The sequence below is a fragment of the Ailuropoda melanoleuca genome, chromosome 11 (genome assembly GCF_002007445.2).
Source record: "Ailuropoda melanoleuca isolate Jingjing chromosome 11, ASM200744v2, whole genome shotgun sequence".
In the NCBI taxonomy this organism is placed as follows: Eukaryota; Metazoa; Chordata; class Mammalia; order Carnivora; family Ursidae; genus Ailuropoda; species Ailuropoda melanoleuca.
The window spans coordinates 70,546,637-70,565,912 of record NC_048228.1 but is presented as its reverse complement, the minus strand read 5'-3'; the positions used below and the strand labels follow the sequence as shown (position 1 = coordinate 70,565,912).

Sequence of the window (19,276 nt, the reverse complement as noted above, 5' to 3'; positions counted from 1 at the left end):
CACGTAAGGTGTACAAAGGCAAGGCAGGATAGTGGCTGGAGCGGAGAGAGTTGCTGCAGGGGAGCAGAGGGAAGTCAGGCTAGATGAGTCACGTGGAGGCATGTTAGGAAGCATTTGGGAAATCAGGCAATATTTAGGCTTGATATTATCAGGAGCTTTCTTTTGGGCCAGAAAGTGGGGACCTTGAAACAATGGGAACGAAGCCACCATCCTGTTGCTCTCCTTCCCTGCACCAGAGAACTTCTTGAAAGTCATCTGTCCTTCATTGCCTTTGTTTCTTCTTTGCTCCCATTTGCTCCCTCAACCCCGTGCAATCTGGAAATACATCAGGCATCCCCATACCATTCTCATCATGGTCACCAGAGGCTACCTGAGAGCCAAGCCCTACTTCTTTTTCCTGGTTGTTATAGCCTTGATTTCTCTGCAGCAATTGATGCACCGAGTTCTTTGGTTTTTGCTACTTCCCAGATGCTGGGGACGCCCCAAATCTATTTGCAGCGTGGGCTCTCTTCAGGGCTCCTGACTTAGCTAATCCCCTGCCTTCCAGCCTGCCACATGTGGAGGCTCCAGACATCCTCCAGCCCAACACAAACCCAACAGGACTAGTTTCCCCCTCTCCAGCCTTGCTGGTTCTCCACTTGTGTCCAGTGGTTGGGCAGTTCCCCACTGTGGTCCAAGCCAGAAAACTGGGCACCTCTCTCCATCATGGCTCACAAATGGGTTCATTACACCCTCAGTGTTCTACCTTGAAATATCTGTCAAATATCTCCCGTTTCTCCCCTCTAGCTACCATTGCTCTTACTCAAGCTCCCACCATTTCTTACACTTGTGGGAAAATCTAGGGTAAGGGAGGGCAGATGCCAGGCGAACGTTGTTGCAGAAACACCTGCAAGGGTCACAGGCACGGGAGTTTCATGCTGTCTGGGGAACTCTGCCCTGGACCGAGCTCACAGTACTTTTATAGCCATCAGAGTTACAAAAGGAGGCTAGTAGCCCTTCTCTGTTGCACATGATAGCCACTCTGTGGCTATAAAAGGATATGTTTTGTTAACAATGCTGGTAGTTCCGTTCCTGAATATTCTTCTCCTTTCCGTTACCTCTCACTTTCCTATCTGCATGAAGGATAAGTTTGAAGTTTACTTGAGTTCCACACTCATAACATGGCACATTCCTGTTGATTTTCCTGCCTTCCTCCATGCCCATCCCTAAGCCAATATTTACACGGCCCTTTGCAAGATCGTTTTTGTGGCTTCTCATGGCCCATAGCAGAGATTCTCAACACGGGTAAGGCACTGTTCTCTAGGATAGTGCTTTAAAAACTTACCACAGAAATCAATGCATTTTGCTTCACAACATAGCACACCTGCATTCTTCCATACATAGAACTGAAGCAGAGTTTTCTTAAATAATTTGTATCTTTAGTACTTGTGATACACTCCATCTTCTCTTTCATTACATTTTTTTAAGGGGGGATGCTGGTTGAGACTCATTAAATTGATCTCACTTTCCACGAATGCTGTGGTTCTCAATTTTGGTTGCGCATAAAAATCGTTTAGAACATTTAAAAAATTTTTCAGTGCTCAGGTCCCACACTAGAGCAATTAGAAAATAGGAGTGGGAGTCCACAGAGCTCCTCTGGTAAAGGCCTTCTTGAATCTTCTTGGCTTCTCACCACTTCCTTCTCTGGGCCTCACCTCTGAGACCTAGACCTACTTTTATTATGGCAAGTAGTTCTGGTTTTGCATTTATTTACACGTTTCTCTTAGACTATAAATTCCTTGAGGGAGAGGGGCTATCTCACCCATCGTGGTGCCCTTGCACAGCACACGATTGCCTCCTCCGTAAACATCTGTTGACAGCCTAAAGGCATAAGTGAGGCAAGACTAAACTGTCTTCTTCCCTAGCTTCCTGCTTCTTTATCTTCCTTCTGGTGGTGCTCTTATTTCTCACTGCCCTTGTTTTTTGTTTTCATTTACTGGCACTTCTTCCTCAGTCCACTTCTGAAATAGCAAAACTGCCCTCTGCCCTGCCCTTTGCCTTCTCCCACCCTGGGGATCCCGTCTGTGCGTATGGCTGCCGCTCTCTCCATCTGCTGAAGGCTTCCAGAGCCACGCTTCCAACACCCACCTCTCTGCAAAGATCCAGAGTCGTCTTCTGCTCTTGGTACAGTGCCATGGTTGAGAGCCTGGCTCTGCGTCAAAGGCTGCAGGAACAGGCTTAGTTTCCGGCTCAATCACCTTTTCTCCAAATTGCTTAAGATCTTGGTTTTCCTCATTGGTGAATTAGGGATGACGGATGGTATCCAGTTTGTGGGGTGATTCTGAGGATTAAATGAAATTGTATTTAAAGCTCTAGGCATAGGGCTTGGCTGGCACAAAGTAAGTGCCCGATCATTGTTAGGTTCTATTAATGCTCTGTCTGAAGGTTCTGCAGATCCCCTGCATCGTCTGTAAACAGCTCCATCCCTCTGACACCTCTTTTCTGTTTCCAAACCTTCTGGCATCCTCTCAGGTAATGCTAGAACCAGTGGCTGACACAGATGTGATTTAGGGCTGTGAAGGGCCTGCAGGGAACCCTTGGCATCTCCAGAGCCCTCAGCATCTCTCAGCCAGATGGTTACAACTGCCCCCCTTCCCACCAGGGTCACTCTCTTGCCTGAACCCTATGTGGTCGGCTTCTGTCAGAGTGATTTTCGTAAAACGCAAAGTAAATCAGACCACATCACCACTCGCCTCTACCTGCCCCCCCCTTAAATCTTTCATTGATGGGATGAGGCTCAGAACCCTTCATGTGGCAAATAAAGTTTATCATTATTTGGTCCCTGGACCCTGTATTCCACTTGCCCCATAGTACGCCTTGCTGCTCCTTGCCTTCGTACCAGCTGTTCCTCCTCTTGAAATACTTTATTTTCTTACCCCTCACTGTGCTTTGCTCCTTCCCCATCTCACTACCTACTGAGAGCAACTATAACGTAACTATTGTTAAACTCTAATGTAACTATTAATCTTCTGTGTATCTCCCGTTTTCCATCCCACTTCCCCAGCTGGTGAGCTGACAGTAGGCAACTTTTAATTTTTTCTTTCTTTCCTTTTTTTTTTTTTTTAAGATTTTATTTATTTACTTCAGAGAGAGAGAGAAAACAGAGGGAGAGGGAGAAGCAGACTCCCCACTGAGCAGGGAGCCAGATGCAGGGCTCGATCCCAGGACCCCTGGGCTCATGACCTGAGCCGAAGGCAACTTAACCAACTGAGCCACCCAGGCGCCCCTAATTTTTTCAATGTAGCTTTATTTCCTGAGGTACCAGCCCAAGGCTTTACAAATAGTAGCAACTCAATGATTTATGAATGAATGGACTTTGAAATTAGGAGGCAGTATAATTAGGTCATATCTTTGCTCTATTTATTTTGTGAGTGACTGTTTGGTAGAACATGACTCTATTGTGACTTGAGCGTCTTGTGTGATGTTCTGTGTTAGAAGCTGCAGTGTGTTGTGACAGGTCTTGGGAACAGGAACTGTCTTATACTGTATATCGTCTTCTGTTGTTGAACTTGTGTGTACAAACCCACTTAACAAACATTCCTTTGGGCACCTCCTTTGTACCAGGCACTGGGCAAGGCATAGAAGCAAATGGTAATAATACTACAATAATGCTTCCAATTATTCCATCCCTCCTCTACTCTGCACCTAAATTAGCTCATTAGATCAGCCACCTCCTAAATGTGAGTAAACAGAGGCTCACATTTAAAATAAGTATCTTTTCTAAGAGAATACAGCAACTGAGTGGGAAACCATATTTGAACCAAGGTCTGCCTTATTCCTATACCCATTGCTTGTTTATTTCCTTTTCTTCCTTCCTTCCTTCCTTCCTTCCTTCCTTCCTTCCTTCCTTCCTTCCTTCCTTTCTTCTTTTAAAAATATTCAATTAATTTATTTGACAGAGAGAGAGAGAGCACAAGAAGGGGGAGTAGCAGGCAGAGGGAGAGAAAGAAGCAGGCTCCCTGCCAAGCAGGGAGCCCGATGCAGGGCTCTATCCCAGGACCCCGGGATCATGACCTGAGATGAAGGCAGACGCTTCACGGCTGAGCCGCCCAGGCACGACCCCCATTGCTCCTTTCAGTAACACATAATACCTCATAGGTACCAATTATTGAATGCCTTCTGTCTCTGAGGTGCTAGATATGCATTCTTTGGATTTATTTCTCTTCTAACACTCTGCAGGGCATGATCCCCATTTTCCTGGAGAGGAAGTGGGCTCAGAAAGGTTAAGTAATCTATGTAGGATTGCACAGAACGGTGGTAAGTGGCAGAGCAGAGATAATCACTCAGGTCTGCTGGACCCACAGGCCCCATTTCCTGTCCACTTAGCATATGGCATGATCTCGTCAGAGGGCAAAGCTGTTCGCGAGTAACAGGTTCACTGTGGTAAGTGCAGGTGTGAGAGCAAGACCAAGGAGCCGCTGCTTCAACAAGGGAGGGGTGGGCACAGCTGTTCAGCTGGGGGTTCCGAATGTTCTGATGATGTCAATATTACGGTGTTAAGTCATGCATTCATTCATTCATTCATCAAATATTTTTGGGCCCTTCAATTTGTTATGCATACCAGTGGCAGCAGATCCAAACATAGGAAAAACAAAGGAAGTTTTTAAAAGAGCTCCTGGTCTTTTTAGGAGAAGGGGATAGAAGGATGAGACACAGAAACAGATGGCTGCATCAGATGTAGGTGCCATAACAGAGCTTGTCACCAGGTGCCGTCCACCAGGTGTGGACGTAAGCCAGCAACTCCACCTTGGGCACCACGAGTCCACCCTAACCAAACTCCTCCCTGGGCCTGTGAGGGCCTCCAGGATCTGTCCTGCCAACCTCTCTCCCTTCTATGCTTCTGCCACATACGCTTACTTTTGTTTCTCAAGGTGACTAAACCTCGCTCCTGTCCCTGCCACAGGGCCTTTGTGCCTGCTGTTCCCACTGTGCATCATGGTCTCTCTCTGGTACTTTGTTCAGTGTCTCAGTGTACTATCCAGACTTTGCTCAGTGTCTCCCCTTCGGGGGAGGGGGGCCTTTCTAGACAGCCCTCCCCACTCACTCCTGTCCCATCATCCCATCTTCCCTCTGCTCCCAGCACTAATCACGATCTTAAGAGCATGGGTTCCAACCTCAGTTCTGCCGTTTTACCAGCTAGGTAAGCTTGGACAAGTTATTTAACCTCTCTGCATCTCAGTTTTGTCATCTGAAAATGGGGGTGATAACAATGATGCCCCTACCTCCCACTGCACCACTGTGGGGCTTCACTGAGCTTATGTATGTAAAGCATTGCTAGTGCCTGGCACATAGGAGGTATGCAATAAACAGAAAGTGTGTGGCTCTTCTCGTCGTCATGCATCTGTCCAGCACTTACTGGGTTTGACTACGGAGACTACAGGACATCGGCTGGGAGTGCAACAGCCACCGGGCCAGTACAGCCTCTGTCCACAGGGAGCTTGCTACTTCCCTGAACCACTAACCTGGCTACACACCTATGCATTTGACCTGTAGCCTTTCGCCTGGAGGTCACTCTTCCTCTTTGTTCTCGTTTCTATCCTCCTCACCCCTGCTTCCTGCCTGGGATTCACGGCGCCCAGGAGGCACCCACCGCTCCTGTCTTACCGCAGCTTGAGACTACACAACAATCTGTGCATTTTTACACCCACGTGATTTGTTTGTTGCTTGTAGTTGTGTTCCTTCCTTTAGTGGTAGAATTCGTTAGCAGTTTGGCTGGTGTAGAAATGGTAAAATCTTACCAAGGAGATAAAAAAAGCAGAATGATAGCTAAAGGTCCACCTCTTGGCTTTCTTCATAATCTGTTGATGATTCATAACCCCTGGGACTGCCCATTCCCCCAAATCTGTCTGCTTTCTCCTTGCCTAGATTTCACTTCCTCTCAGAAGCCTTTCCTGACTTCCCAGGACCGTGGGCTCTGGAGTAGACTTTGTGCGCACATGTGCCACCGCGTGGAACTGTCTCCACTCCCCTCTCCCCTACCAGTCTGCATGTGCTATGTGGCGGGGCCATGTCTTTCGTCTTATTCTCCATGGGATCCTCAACCCCCCAGTACCCTCCTATTGTTAACAAGTAGTGTTCTTTATGTACATAATGAACTTAGAGGACACGAACCAAGAAAGCAGGTAAATTAGGAAGCAGTGGTTTGTATTGTGTTACAAAAGGTCTATTCACTTTATAAAACAATTTTTTGCAGAGTTCTATTGAGTAGCAAGTCATGGGTATTGCTATTAAAATAACCCCCAAATCTCAGTGGCCACACACACACACACTTTCTCGATGATGTGACAGTCGTTGCAAGTGTTCAATGAGTAGCCTTTCAAATTTCAAATCTTGTAGCTCCACCATCCTTTATGCCCTTGGGGTCCTCTGCTGGGTCCTCTGCATCTGGCTGGCCAGTGGGGACAGAGAGAGAGAAGAGAATCACTCAAATGGCACATAGCACTTCCTGTCCCATTGACTGGAACTCAGTTACATGGCTGCCCGACTGCTGGGGAAGCTGGGAAAAGCCGTCTAGCTGTGCACCCACGAGGAAAGGGAAAGATGTTTTGGTGAACACAAGGCAGTCTCTGCACCTGGGAGTATGTCAGGCTCTGTCTACCTGCAGTGGGTCCCAGAGGACAGGCATTGCACTGATTTTCTGCTTTGATTTTGTAGACAAACACATGTGATCAAAATCTTAATCATTGCCTTGAGGTCATCGAACAAATTTCCAAAGTGCAAGGACAATTCTTTAGGATCCTCACCACAACAGCCCAAGAAGGTGAGAATGGCCCGTGTTTCCCTGTCCGGCTCTCCCTTCTTTTGCTTCTGTCCTTGGTGCTCTCTCACTGTGTCGCTGAACTTCTCTTGCTAACCTGATTTGTGGGTTCTTCTAGGTGGACATTATGATGGCGTGGAAATAATCAAATCTCGCCTTCTGCCTTGGCTGGAGGCCTCCTTTACTGCTGCTTCCATGGGAAAGCCTGTTGACAGCAAGGTCCCCTCTCTACAGGTAGGGATGCTAAAGGATCCCCCTTGACTTTCAGCACCCCTATCAGGCTCCGGGAACTCAGACATATATAAGAGATGACTTTTACCTAGTGAGGGACTCAGCGCTTAGGGAATGGGGACACAGGTCCAAAAGGTGAGTTTCTGTCTACAGTAGTATGTGGCAAAATGGATTGAGCTTTCTCTTTAAGCAGACCTCTGTTCAACTCTCAGCTTTGCCTACTTCCCAGCGGTGTGACCTCAGACAAATCAACGAGCCTCTGCTTCCTCAGCTGTAAGAAGGGACGGGTGATGTTCTATATCTGGGACATTGCCCACACTCAGCATTAAATAGGACCTTTGGAATGACAGATTAGTCACACAGACAGTTGGGTACCATGGAGCCTCAGAAGAGACCATTAGATGGGAGAAAGCTCCATATTCTGAAAGAGTGAAATGAAACGAATCAAAACCTTAGTTCTCAGAGACTGACAAAGAGTATCATCATTTGCTGTTGCTACGGGGTGATTTCTGGGGTTAGTGTCAGGTTTTAGACAGTTGAAGCCCAGACTGGAAAGAGAACATACACCTTGCTTAAGGCATTAACATCATTAAACATGTCTTGATTTTAAACATTTATGTGGATTTCCATAAATTCTAAAGTTAAAGCACATAGAGCAGTCTTTTCTTAGCAGCCTTGGGGCACAGGGTTGGAAGGGTTCCTGCTTGGAGGTCACTGGGCAGCATTCTATGGTCTTGGGTAGGTCATCTAACCTTCCGTGTCTCGCTTGTTGAATGGAGACAATGCCTTTGCTGACCTGCTAGGGCCATTTTGAGAATTAAATGTGATATACTTGCAGAAACAACTAACATAGAGTAAGTACTCCATAGACATCAGTTGGTTTTTCACATGTAGCTTAGATTTTTACCCTGTGGGTATTCTTCTGAGTATAAAGATATATAAAGATGATATTTCAATGGCTTTTAAAAAAATTGATGTATAATAAAAAAATTGAGGTATAATTTACCCGCAGTGAAACCCACAGGTCGATAAATGCATATATCCATGTAACTCACACCCTATTAAGTTAAAAAAAAAAATCCATCTCTCCAGATCATTTCTTTCTGCCATTTCCCAGTCACCTACCTCCCCCACCAGGCAACCACTCTTCTGATTTTTATCATTCTAGGTTAATTTTGCTTGCACTAGAACTGCATATACATTGAACTATGCATTTGTGTCCTTTTGTGCCTGATTTCTTTTGCTCGGCATAATGTGTTGCAACCCATCCTGCTGTTTCATGTATCCAAGACTGTGTTTGATTTGTGTATCATTCCAGGACACATTTGATAAGGAGAGACATAAAGAGGCTGGTGCTCGGGATCGGGACAAGCAACAATTAGACTCTGAGTTGACTTCGACTCGTAATCAACTCAACCAAGTTCAAGACGAGTAAGAGGAATGCAAGTTATCTTTTTCCAAAAAGAATTGTTTGTTCTTAATTTTTAAGTTTGAAAGGAGAATAATGGCTCATGCAAAATGTAGACATCTGCAAATAACTCTGTGTGTGTGTGTGTGAGAGAGAGAGAGAGAGAGAGAGAGACAGAGTAAGGAGCCAGTGTCTTTGAATCTGGGGATAAGATTTCTATATTATAATAGGCTACCTAAGACCCTGGTCCCCTTGGCTCCTTCCCTGGAGCTCCTTCTCTAGAGGCCTGTTATCAGCCTACATGTATAAACAGGGAAAGATTGTTGCATGATAATCTATCTTTTAAAAGAAAAATAAGATGCGAAAGGGTAAGAGTTAAAGAAGTTCAGACAGAGTAAAATCAAGGCAAGAGAGCAAGAGTACGATGAAGAGGCGGCATCCATCTGTCAGATGTGCTCATTCGGGGGTACAGACACCTGGCTGAATAGTCGGACTCTTTAAAGAATGAGCATTTCAAGATTTTGGAATAATTCATATATATGAAAAGTATTTTAAAGAAGTTAAGCAATGCCAGGCAGCAACAGCGATCAGGGGCAAAGTCAGGGTACTCAAGCTCAAGGAATCACGGCAAAGAAAATCGCGAGCCTTGGATTTGCACTTGAGGAAGACAGACAAATGTGCATGAAACTGCATTCAGCCCACCTAGCCAAAACCCATCCATCGGGTGTTTCTCGGTCGGAGGCTTGCTCCACTGCTGACACGTATGAGGCAGCAAGGAACCCTTTAGTTAGGGCTTGTGATGGAGTAAGGTGTGGCACGCTGCCTTGTCCTCTGATGAGACTTCCTTTTAAGGAAAGCATCTCTACTGATTTAGTTGTGCCTGATTATAAAAGTAATAAAAACTTCCTTCTCAAGATGCGTACAACATACAAACACACAAAAGTGACCGTATCACAGCCAAGGAGGCTTAGCTGAGGCATGATTATTGCTAATTCAAAGTGCATACAACAGATACAAGTGTAAAGGTGAAAATCACCTGTTATTTCATCCCTGTGAACATTTTGGTTTATTTTGTTACAGGCATTTTCCTTTGTGTGTGCTTGCATACACCCGTGCGCGCGTGCGCGCGCGCGCACACACACACACACACACACACACACACACAGTTACCTCCACACCCTGCATTCATTTTCCAATTGGAATCATTGTCAATGAGCAGTTTTATGGCTGCTACAGTCAACCTTTACAAATGTAATATGCAAAAATGCACAATTCCTCTGAATTTCTGCAACTTATTTCACCTAATATCAGCTGATTTGGAGTGAGGTGAGGATAATTAAACTTACCACTTCTTTTCTGGTTTACTATAGCCCTTTTCCTGAAAATATTCAGTTAATTCCAAGTTCAAACTTCTGTTAGGGGCTCCCCCCGCCCCCCCAGGAGTCTCCTTGGCCCTCCTCCTTCCTTCGACTGGCATCTAGAAGTAGAGGGATGCTTGCATGCTCATGAAGGACGACTCAGGCTGGAGAGGAGGGACTTTGCTCTTGTACTGCTCGATGGGTTCTTGCTGTTTCGTTTCCAGCTGGGCAGTAGAGTCTTGTGCCAGGGGGTGCTGATTTGTGGCTTGTCTGGTTAAATATTGTGGAGAATTTGTTGGCGACTGCTGCTGGCAAGGCCCATCTATTTGCCACTAGCTGTGACATAGGCCTTGCCACTAGACTTTGCTGACTCTTGACTTCTGTCAGCACCAAGAAGAGCCGGGAGTTCCTTCCTACCTCCCTCTCGTGTCATTATGGCTCTGTAAATACCCCTCAGGAGCATCAGGGCTCCAGGAACTGTGACTACAGGCCTCTTGCAAAAAAAAATTTATTTGGAAATAATTTCCAATGCAGAAAATTTGTAAGAATAGTACTAAGAACACCCATATACACTGTCACGTACCTTTCACCCTATTTGCTTTATCATTTGTGTATATACTATTTATATACATCCCCTCCCCCTCACCAAACCAGGCGCATCTCATTTGAAAGTTGCACAGAGGAAGGTATTTGCTCCTTTACCTTGGATTTCCTAGTTTTGTCTGGGTTTTAACCCACCTGTGGTTCTTATTCTTTTAAGGCATCACAGAGGATGCTGTCTGTCCCCCACATGCTATGGTAGCTAAGTCTTTCCTTGCCCTCTTACTCTACCTGCCTTTAGAATCAGGGTGCTACCTGCTGTGGAATGAGTGGCCCATCAAAGAGATTCCCCATGTCTAACCTTGGTTTTGACTCAGTTCCAAAGGGGCAAATTCTAATACAGTGCTGAATGGGGACAGCTCTGCCCAAGTTTGATGAATCCTTGAAAGGGAAGATGTCTAGATTTTATACTTGGGCTCTGGTTGTGAATCTCACGTGTCTTCATTTCCTATCTCCAATATATTGGCAAGTCCAGTTGAATCTACCTCCTAGACACCTCCCATCCTCGTCCCTTTCTTTCTATACTACACCATTGCCCTAGTTCAAGGCTCTGATACCTGTTGCCTCAACCAGTTGCCTTCCAACTGGCTACCCTGCTTTCATTCTTGCTCTACTATAATCCATTTTACACATAGGAATTTATAAACTCAGACCCCAGCTTAAAAGCTGTTAGTAGCCTCCTTTTACACTTAGAAAAAAATTCTAAACTCCTTTTCAGGACTCTCCTAGCCCTGTGTGATCTGGCCCTACCTCTCTCCACCCTCATCTCATGCCAGGCTCTCCTCACCCAGTCCGCGGTCCCCTTCCTCACCTTGAAGCCTTTGCCTGTGCTCTTTCAGAAACATGGCGGTCTCTCTCTGGTTCTTTGCATGGCTGGTTCTTTATTATCTTTCAGGTCTCAGCTGAAATGTGACTTTCTCAGCGTCTTTCTGTGACCATGTATATCAAAAAGCTTTCCTTCTCTCCCTCTGTAATTCTCTTTCACGGTGATCTGAGAATAGCACTTACCACGATTTGGAACTTTAAAATATTGGTTCGCATGTTTCTGATCTGCTAGACTGTCTTGTATCTGCTATTCTGACACTCTTGTTTCCCCAGTACCCAACATCATGCCTGCCACATGGTATATCCTCAATGAATGAATAAATCCCTTAAAAAAATAAATAAAATACATTAACTTGCTTAATAATACTTGGCACATGAATGTACCTCCCTTCCTTCTTTCTGTATATCATTCAAGGGTGCCAAATTAGCATGTATGTTTGGTTGTATGTACATGTGTTCACCCATGTGTGCCGTGTCTTAAGAGAAAAAAATTACTACTTTATTCCTGTTCATACTTTCCTTCCTTTCTTGGTCTATTTGCTTCTTTTAATTTTTTATAGTTTTCTCTTGCCAAAAATGTTCATTTTTTCCTCCATGTATACTTTAAAAAACCGGTAACATAGTCACCTTTGAATTAAATAATGGCAATTCCTCTTAATTGCCAATAGCCCTGTTATGAAGTTATTGCTACTTTGGCCTTTTTAAAAAGACTTTAGACATTGTGTTCATTCATTTTCTAGCTAAAAAAATCTCTACTGTGTTACAGGCACTATTTTAGGTGCTGGGGATAAAAAGATAAATAAAAAAATAATTCTTGCCCTTAAGTAGCTCGCAGTGTATTTGTAATGAGACTGTTAGTGTGAACCAAGTGGTGGAGGTGCTCTGGAGAAGGGGAGCACACTTTGCTTGAGAGAGTCAGAGGTGACATTTGCACAAGCGCTCACAGGTTGCATGGGCACTTGTTAGGGGAGGAGGAGAAGGAGGAGACAGGAAGGAACATTGGGTAATGAAACCACCTCATGTATTGCCTGATTGGCTGGGATCTGTGGGGACTTGGTAAGAATCCTGCTAGCCCATTATTTCTCTATCTGCTTCACTGTCTGGGTGAGGACCCCAGTGTTTGACCTTCCATTCTTCCATCTAAAAGGAAGGGAGAAGACAGGTGTGAGTTTAGATAGCAACTGCACTCTCTCAGCCTCAGATGAAAGAGCCTAAATAGTACAGGGAAGTAGGGTCCAAGAAATCAAGAAACCTTTGCCGGCCTATTGATCTCTCACTGGACTAGGGCAACTTTATTGAGAACCACTGGTCTCCATCCAATGTCACCCATACGCTCCCATTTCTTTTTAAATTTTAGATAGACCTAAAGAAATAATATGATTTGTTATGATTTGCCTACAATGAAGAGAGTCCTTGAAACTCACAATGACCTAGCTATGTTGAAAACTCAGGAAAATCATGCTGAGTAAGTGGTGGAAGTCAGAGGCATGAAATACTTGGTAGTCAAGTGTGATTGTGGAAGACTTTCTTCGTAGGTGGGCAAATAAGTTTTTCTTTATATTTAGGAAGACTGGGAGAATTAGGTCAAATGCAACTCTACGGTGCAAAGTAATGAGGATACTGCAGAAAATGGTATTAAGATATTGCAGAACATGGAGATTTTATAGGGAGAGGCAGCCTGAAGATTTGGTGTGATTAGAGCAGATGAATTAGGAGGGTGAGAAGGAGGAAGTGAACAAGTTTCTTTTCCCTTTTCTTTCTAATAATTATTACATAGCCCTTTAGTGGTAGCCACTCTGTAATGTCTTTGCATTTGACATTGAGAAAGAATGCTAGCATGTTTTTGCATATAAGCGCACCATAATATTTACAATGGCCTCTGACTGGATGCAGATGTCTCATCATTTGATCTTGTTTATGTCGAACTTGTATCACATGCAAAAGTTCCTGGGAGAACCTATGCCTAGATTTGGAAAGTCTGCCAATTTTGGAATTTCTGTCTTTAGTTACTGATTTCTCTTACAGTCTGGCTGAAACTGAAAAGACTCTTGAAGAAACCAAGAACAGATCGGCCATATCCCTTTTGGCTGCAGAGGAGGAAATAAATCAGCTCAGAAAGCAGTAAGAAAAAAAAAAAAATGACAGCATTATTGCAGCCTACTGATTGATCTTTGATTCTAGCTTTTTGGTGCTCCATTACAAAATGAAGGAAGCTGTTCACAGAGAGGAAAGACAGCAATATTTTTATTAATGTTTTAAATATTTTTTCTTACTACAAAAATGCTAGCTATCTACTATAGAAAATTTTCCATATGCCGGAGTATGAGAGGAACCCAAAGATCCTCTCAAAATTCCAGAGCCAGTTATTGTTACCATTTTGCTATTTCTTCCAATTTATACATTAAAAAATAGAGTTATCACTGCAAAATCAGCATAAGTATTACTACAATTTTGGACCCCATCTTGTCACTTAACATTGTTTTTCTCTATTACTAAGAAAAGATACTGCAAAACTTAGTTTTAAATAAATGCATCATGTTTCATTATTTAGATATTTCCCTAATATTGAATATTTACTTTGATACTGACTTTAAAGATTGGAAATAACATTGTGATAGTTATTGCCGTGAATATTAGTTTAAATTTCAGATTATTCTCTAAATGTAAATTTCTAGAAGCACATATTTAAGGTTATATCTTCCTTGAATTCTTTAAATCAGAGTACAGTGTTCTATTACTTTCAGATGTACAGCATAGTGATTCAACAACTCTGTACCTTATGCTTTGTTCACAAGTGTGGCTACCATCTGTCACCCTACAACGCCTTTATGATATCAGTGACTGTATTCCCTATGCTGTGCCTTTTATTCCTGTGATTTACTTATTCCATATGTGGAAGCCTATATCTCCCACTCCCCTTTACCCCCTTTGCTCATCCCCCCACATTCTCCCTTCTGACAACCACCAGTTTGTACTGTGTTTATGCGTCTATTTCTGCTTTTTGTTTGTGGATTCATTTGTTGTTGTTTTTTTAAAATTTCACGTATAAGTGAAATTTTATGATATTTGTCTATCTCTTTCTGACTTGTTTCACTTAAAATAATACCCTTTAGGTCCATCCATGTTGTCACAGATGACAAGACCTAGTTCTTTTTTATGGCTGAGTAATATTCCATTGTATGTATGTGTGTGTGTATTATGTATTATGTATGCATACATATACATAAATATATATATCATATCACATCATATATATAGATATATATCTATATATAGATATATAGATATATATCACATCTTTACCCATTCATTTATCAATGGACATGGGTTACTTCCATATCTCGGCTATTGTAAATAATGCTGTAATAAATATAAAGGTGCATATATTTTTTCCAATTAGTGTTTTTGTTTTCTTTGGATAAATACCCAGTAGTGGAATTATTAGATTTCAGTATTTAATTTTTTGTGGAAACTCCATATCGTGTCCCACAGTGGCTGCACCCCTTTATATTCCCACCAACAGTGCATAAGGCTTCCCTCTTCCACATCCTCACCCACACTTGTTATTTCTTGTCTTTTTCATTCTAGCCATTCTGACAGGTGTAAGGTTATATACCTTCATTGATCTTAATTTTGATTTTCCCCCCAAAAAGCAAGTGGGAGTTGTAGTAACACACACACACACACACACACACACACGAATACCTTTTTGCTACCTTCACTCATGTTCCATTGTTTTGATTTCTTCGGGAACACCCCCAACATTTGTAGCTGGGAGTACTCCTCTGTTTTCCACTTCTATATTCCCTCTCACCATAATTTTCTTTTTCTCTCTCTCTCTTTTTATTTTTATTTGCATATATTCTATGCAGAATTTGCTCCCGGGCCATAAGCTTTTGTTTCTTCAGTTTCTTCTGGGATATCTTTTCCTTCTGTGCAAGCTCCTGTTGTGGTTTAGGAACAATCAGCTCGTTTTCAGTAAGGAGCAGCTCGACATGGCAGGGAGAGCTCACGAGGGGTTAACCCAACATGAGCCTTGTAAATCCCTCACCGCATCTTTGGGGCTTCGTCCACCTGGATGTGCTCAATGACCAGAGAATCGACATCAAAACCCTTAAGTTCAGCATTACTCTGCATTTTTAAGCATGTACAGTAAAAATTCAGCACTCTTCCTGGGCCACCGACCCTGTGTCCAGCCCCACTGTTTGGCCCGGGCACACCTGCCACCTCCACCAGTGTAGCGACGGAATGGCGCACGCCGCTTCTGCAAAGTGACGTCTTTCAGCTACTTGGTGGCTTTTCGGATATGCATACCCTTGATGGCCTGGGCAGTTTCACGTGTGTTCTTAAAGTGAACACGAAGATTTGAACCTCTTGATTTGCATGATTTTGTAGGGTTTTCTGGGTCCAGCAAATAGCGGACTATTTTCAGAGGTCACCTCAGGCTGCTTAGGGGAAGAGCTCTCACCATCATTTTCATCTCTTATTTCCTACTTGAGAGACCTTCTCAGATTCTTTGACCCTATAATTCAGTGATTTCCTATAGCAGCGACTCTGTTCTTTACCGTTTCCAGTGCAGCTTTTAATTCTGCTATTGCATTTTTAGCTTCTCTGTATCCTTCTTAATCTTAGCCCTGACCTTTTCATCTTATATCATTGTCCTTTTCATCACAGCACATTCTCTTTGCGTGGCTTTGCTCCTGTTTTAGGTAGCCATGCCTCTTTGTATCTTTATAAGGGTGCCAAGTTTATTTCCGAAGTTTTGTCTCTGGAATACATTATTTTTATAAATTCACCCTTTCACCTAGTATTGTGATCTTATTTCATTTCTATTGTCATTCTCCCCCCCCCCCACTCCCATTCCATCTATTCAGAGAATCATAGAGCTAATGAAGGTAGGAGATTATATCTTTGGCCAGCTTCTGGACCTAGGTTTTGGAGGTCCAGTGCTTCCAGGGTTCTGTGCAGTTCAGATCAGCCCAATAGAGAACAGGATGACCACAGGCCCATTCTGCTTTTGCTGGAGGATCTGCCTCCATATTCCTTTTTCAGGAGCCTTTTTCCATGCAAGCTGCAGATGTGCGGTGGCCCTCTGACCCTGGCGATTCTGCTCTTTTTGTGTTTGTTCCTTGTGCATTTCCATCAGAGCTGTCCAACGCAGTAATGGCATCGTTAAGTAGAGTAGCCTCTGGTGTTAGGTATGCCAATGGTTGCATTACCTTTCCTTCATCCTTCCCTCCTTCTCTCTTCTTTCTTCCTTAATTTTTGTTTCCTGTTCAGGCTTAAATCTCTTCAAGTCCAGGAGGACTCCCGCCACCGAAACTTAGAACACAGAAGCTTGGAGCATCGGGGTGCGGAGCCTAGAGGCTCAGAGCCGAGGACCTCTGAGCAGAGGAGGTTGGACCAGCGGGGCATTGACAAGCAGGGTGTAGAGCAGCAGACTGAAGTGATTTCTGATTATGAGAAACAGCTCCGAACGCTGAAGGAAGAGATCGCTGTCTTGTCTGCTGAGAAATCTGTGCTTCAAGGAAGGTCTGACAAATTCTCACAGATCTTTTCATTTACGTTCCTTTCGGTAGTGGGAAAGGCGTGGCTTGGAAAAAAAAAATGAAATGACATCTTGCACCCAAACCCCCACAATATGGGAAACTTTGAATTGTAGAGGGATTGTTTTCTCTAACTGCACCCTTCCAGAGAGAGAAAATACCTCCTGGATTGTCAGTGCTTGGGCACTAATTCATTTGGGGCTGACATGGAAGCCCAAGGAATGAATCTGAGAGATATGTGAGAGGAGAGCATAGTTCTTTGGCTTGAAAGCAGCTATGGGTGGGCCTGTCATGCATGCATGGTACCCATGCTGGAAGAATGTTCCATAATAGGAGGGTCCTGTTCTCTGAGGCCTGGGAATTCCCTCTCTGGGATGACCACCTGTCATTTTACTTTCTATATCTCATTTTGTTTGATGGAGTGTGTAGGTGAGTGTTCTTGTGACAGCCCTTTCTACTGATGGACAGAATGTTACGAAAGGTCATTCGGAGTTACGTGAGGACAGAGCAGGATGTTTCTCTCGGAGCATTTTCCTTGTTCTTTTTAACACCCACCACCTCCCTCAGCCCACAGCATGCCCCGATCTAAGCTATCAAAGCCACTCCCACACCTGGTCCCCATTCCCCTAAATGCCACCTTAAGCCTTTCGTTTTTGGGAGTCACTCTGCCGTGTTGTGCTGGTACCAGCTTGTACTGGCTCCCAAAAATGGATTCTCTGCATTTCTGCCTCACTCCAAGTTAGTGTGATGTCACATCCGTAGCTCAAAATTGGCCATGGTGGCAGTATTTCTTGCACCATGGAAATTGTCAGACTTCTGTTGAGGGCTTTCGCTCTGCTCTGCCTTCAGAACAGGCTTTGTATGGCCATTTAGTTTCTTCTACACTTCCCTCCTTGGGGGCCCGTTTCTTTGGTAATTGACTTTGTACTTGATAGCAATACCGTTCATTGATACCGTGCTTTACAATTCACCAAGTACTTGCACATGTATTAGCCCACTGGATCTTTCAGCCCGCACTCCCTCCCAGAAATAGGGTGAACGTGTTGTAGGGAAGAACTCAGGCTCTGGAGAGGAGACATGAGTGCAAACGGTCCCACCGCTACAGAATGAGAACGCAGATCTTCTTTCTCATGGTTGAGTGTTCATCCCGTTTTATACCATGAAGCCTCTGTGATATGTTAGTACCCTAAGGCTGGGGTAACAAATACTGAGAAGCTGATCTCTTTAACTCTGGCTCTTGCTAGCAGTGTTACTTTACTTTTTTGAGCCTCTAGTTCCTTGGCCATAAAATGGCCAGCAATCGATGTTGAGCTCAGAGGGCTGCTTCAAGGATAAAATGAGGTGCAAATTCCCCGTGCAGACATAGAGTGTCTGACCGCATATTTGATGCCTGGCAGAGGGGTGGCAGGGACAGCTGCCTTCCCTGCGTGCAGCGGGGCGCACGGCTCCTGGGTATCCCTTGCACCTCGTGTGGCCAGGGATGAGGGAGAAGTCAATCAGAGTGCTTCTCTGGCTGGTTCTTGCTTACCAACAGGTCCGCCAGGAGCCGGACTCCCAGCCCTGGCCCTCGCAGCCACAGCCGCAGCCACAGCCGCAGCCACAGCCGCAGCCGCAGCCGCAGCCGTTCCACCAGCCCCTCCACCGCAGTCGTAAAGATCAGGAGCCCGTCCCCGAATCGCGCCAAAATGTCCAATGTGGCGCGCAAGGCTGCCCTCCTGTCCCGGTTCAGCGACGCCTATTCCCAGGCCCGCCTGGATGCGCAGTGCCTGCTGCGGCGCTGCATCGACAGAGCCGAGACCGTGCAGCGGATCATCTACATCGCCACCGTGGTGGGTGACAGCCGCGCGCCTGCGCCGTGGAGGCCCGTGTGCGCGCGGGGACGCAGCAGTTGGGGAAACCGAACGGTGCAGCCTAGAAGGACTGCTTGGTCCTCAGGTCGCAGAGGGAGGGTGGGATTTCCATTTCCTTCCTCCCTCCTTCCCTCCCTTCCATTACAAATATTTGGGATGGCTAATTTTTCGCAGTCAAGAACTATTCATATATATCAATATTTATATTGACCAGGTATTTGTTGAAGAAGTTTCCGTAAATAGAGGATGATTTCAAATGAATGTAGACTGTGTTGATTTGCATGGAATCTTCGACTGATTTCCTTCTCAAAAAAAAATCAGAAGGCGGTCTTGTGTTAACTCTTCTGTTTATTTAACTAAGAGTAGTTACAAAAACTTGTATTACATGTGCTACTTGAGGATGGCAGATTAAAAGTGCTCATATATAATCCTTACTTCTCAAAGCAGAGGTATCAGTGGGTACCATACTGAGATACTTAGGGTCTGTTATGAGACACACGAACAGTTCATATTTAAAACGAAACACTGGTATGAGAGCAGAATTCTCAGAGTCTACTGAACGTTATCCTGTCTTGTTAATTTATTTCAGGAGTCAGCAAACTATGACCTGTGGGCCAGATCTTGTCTTGGCCTGTTATTTCTAAGGAAAATACCACCCGAGA

General features: G+C 44.4%; 1 protein-coding gene and 1 pseudogene across 3 annotated transcripts in view; one reads left to right on the top strand and one right to left on the bottom strand.

The window, feature by feature from the left end:
- The window catches only part of SPATA18 (spermatogenesis associated 18), a 40,681-nt gene that overhangs the window by 8,450 nt on the left and 12,955 nt on the right, over positions 1-19,276 (top strand). For 2 of the 3 annotated variants that reach the window (XR_004628871.1, XM_002919408.4), the window contains exons 2-7: positions 6,694-6,799; positions 6,915-7,030; positions 8,346-8,458; positions 13,244-13,339; positions 16,499-16,750; positions 18,299-18,593. Coding sequence is in view for 2 of the 3 variants with exons in the window: in XM_002919408.4 (XP_002919454.2) it covers positions 6,694-6,799; positions 6,915-7,030; positions 8,346-8,458; positions 13,244-13,339; positions 16,499-16,750; positions 18,299-18,593 (978 nt within the window). In the remaining variant the exon portion in view is untranslated. The remainder of the gene's footprint in view (positions 1-6,693; positions 6,800-6,914; positions 7,031-8,345; positions 8,459-13,243; positions 13,340-16,498; positions 16,751-18,298; positions 18,594-19,276) is intronic. The other variant, XM_034671828.1, reaches the window with a different exon arrangement.
- LOC109489660 lies at positions 13,396-16,388 on the bottom strand (annotated as a pseudogene).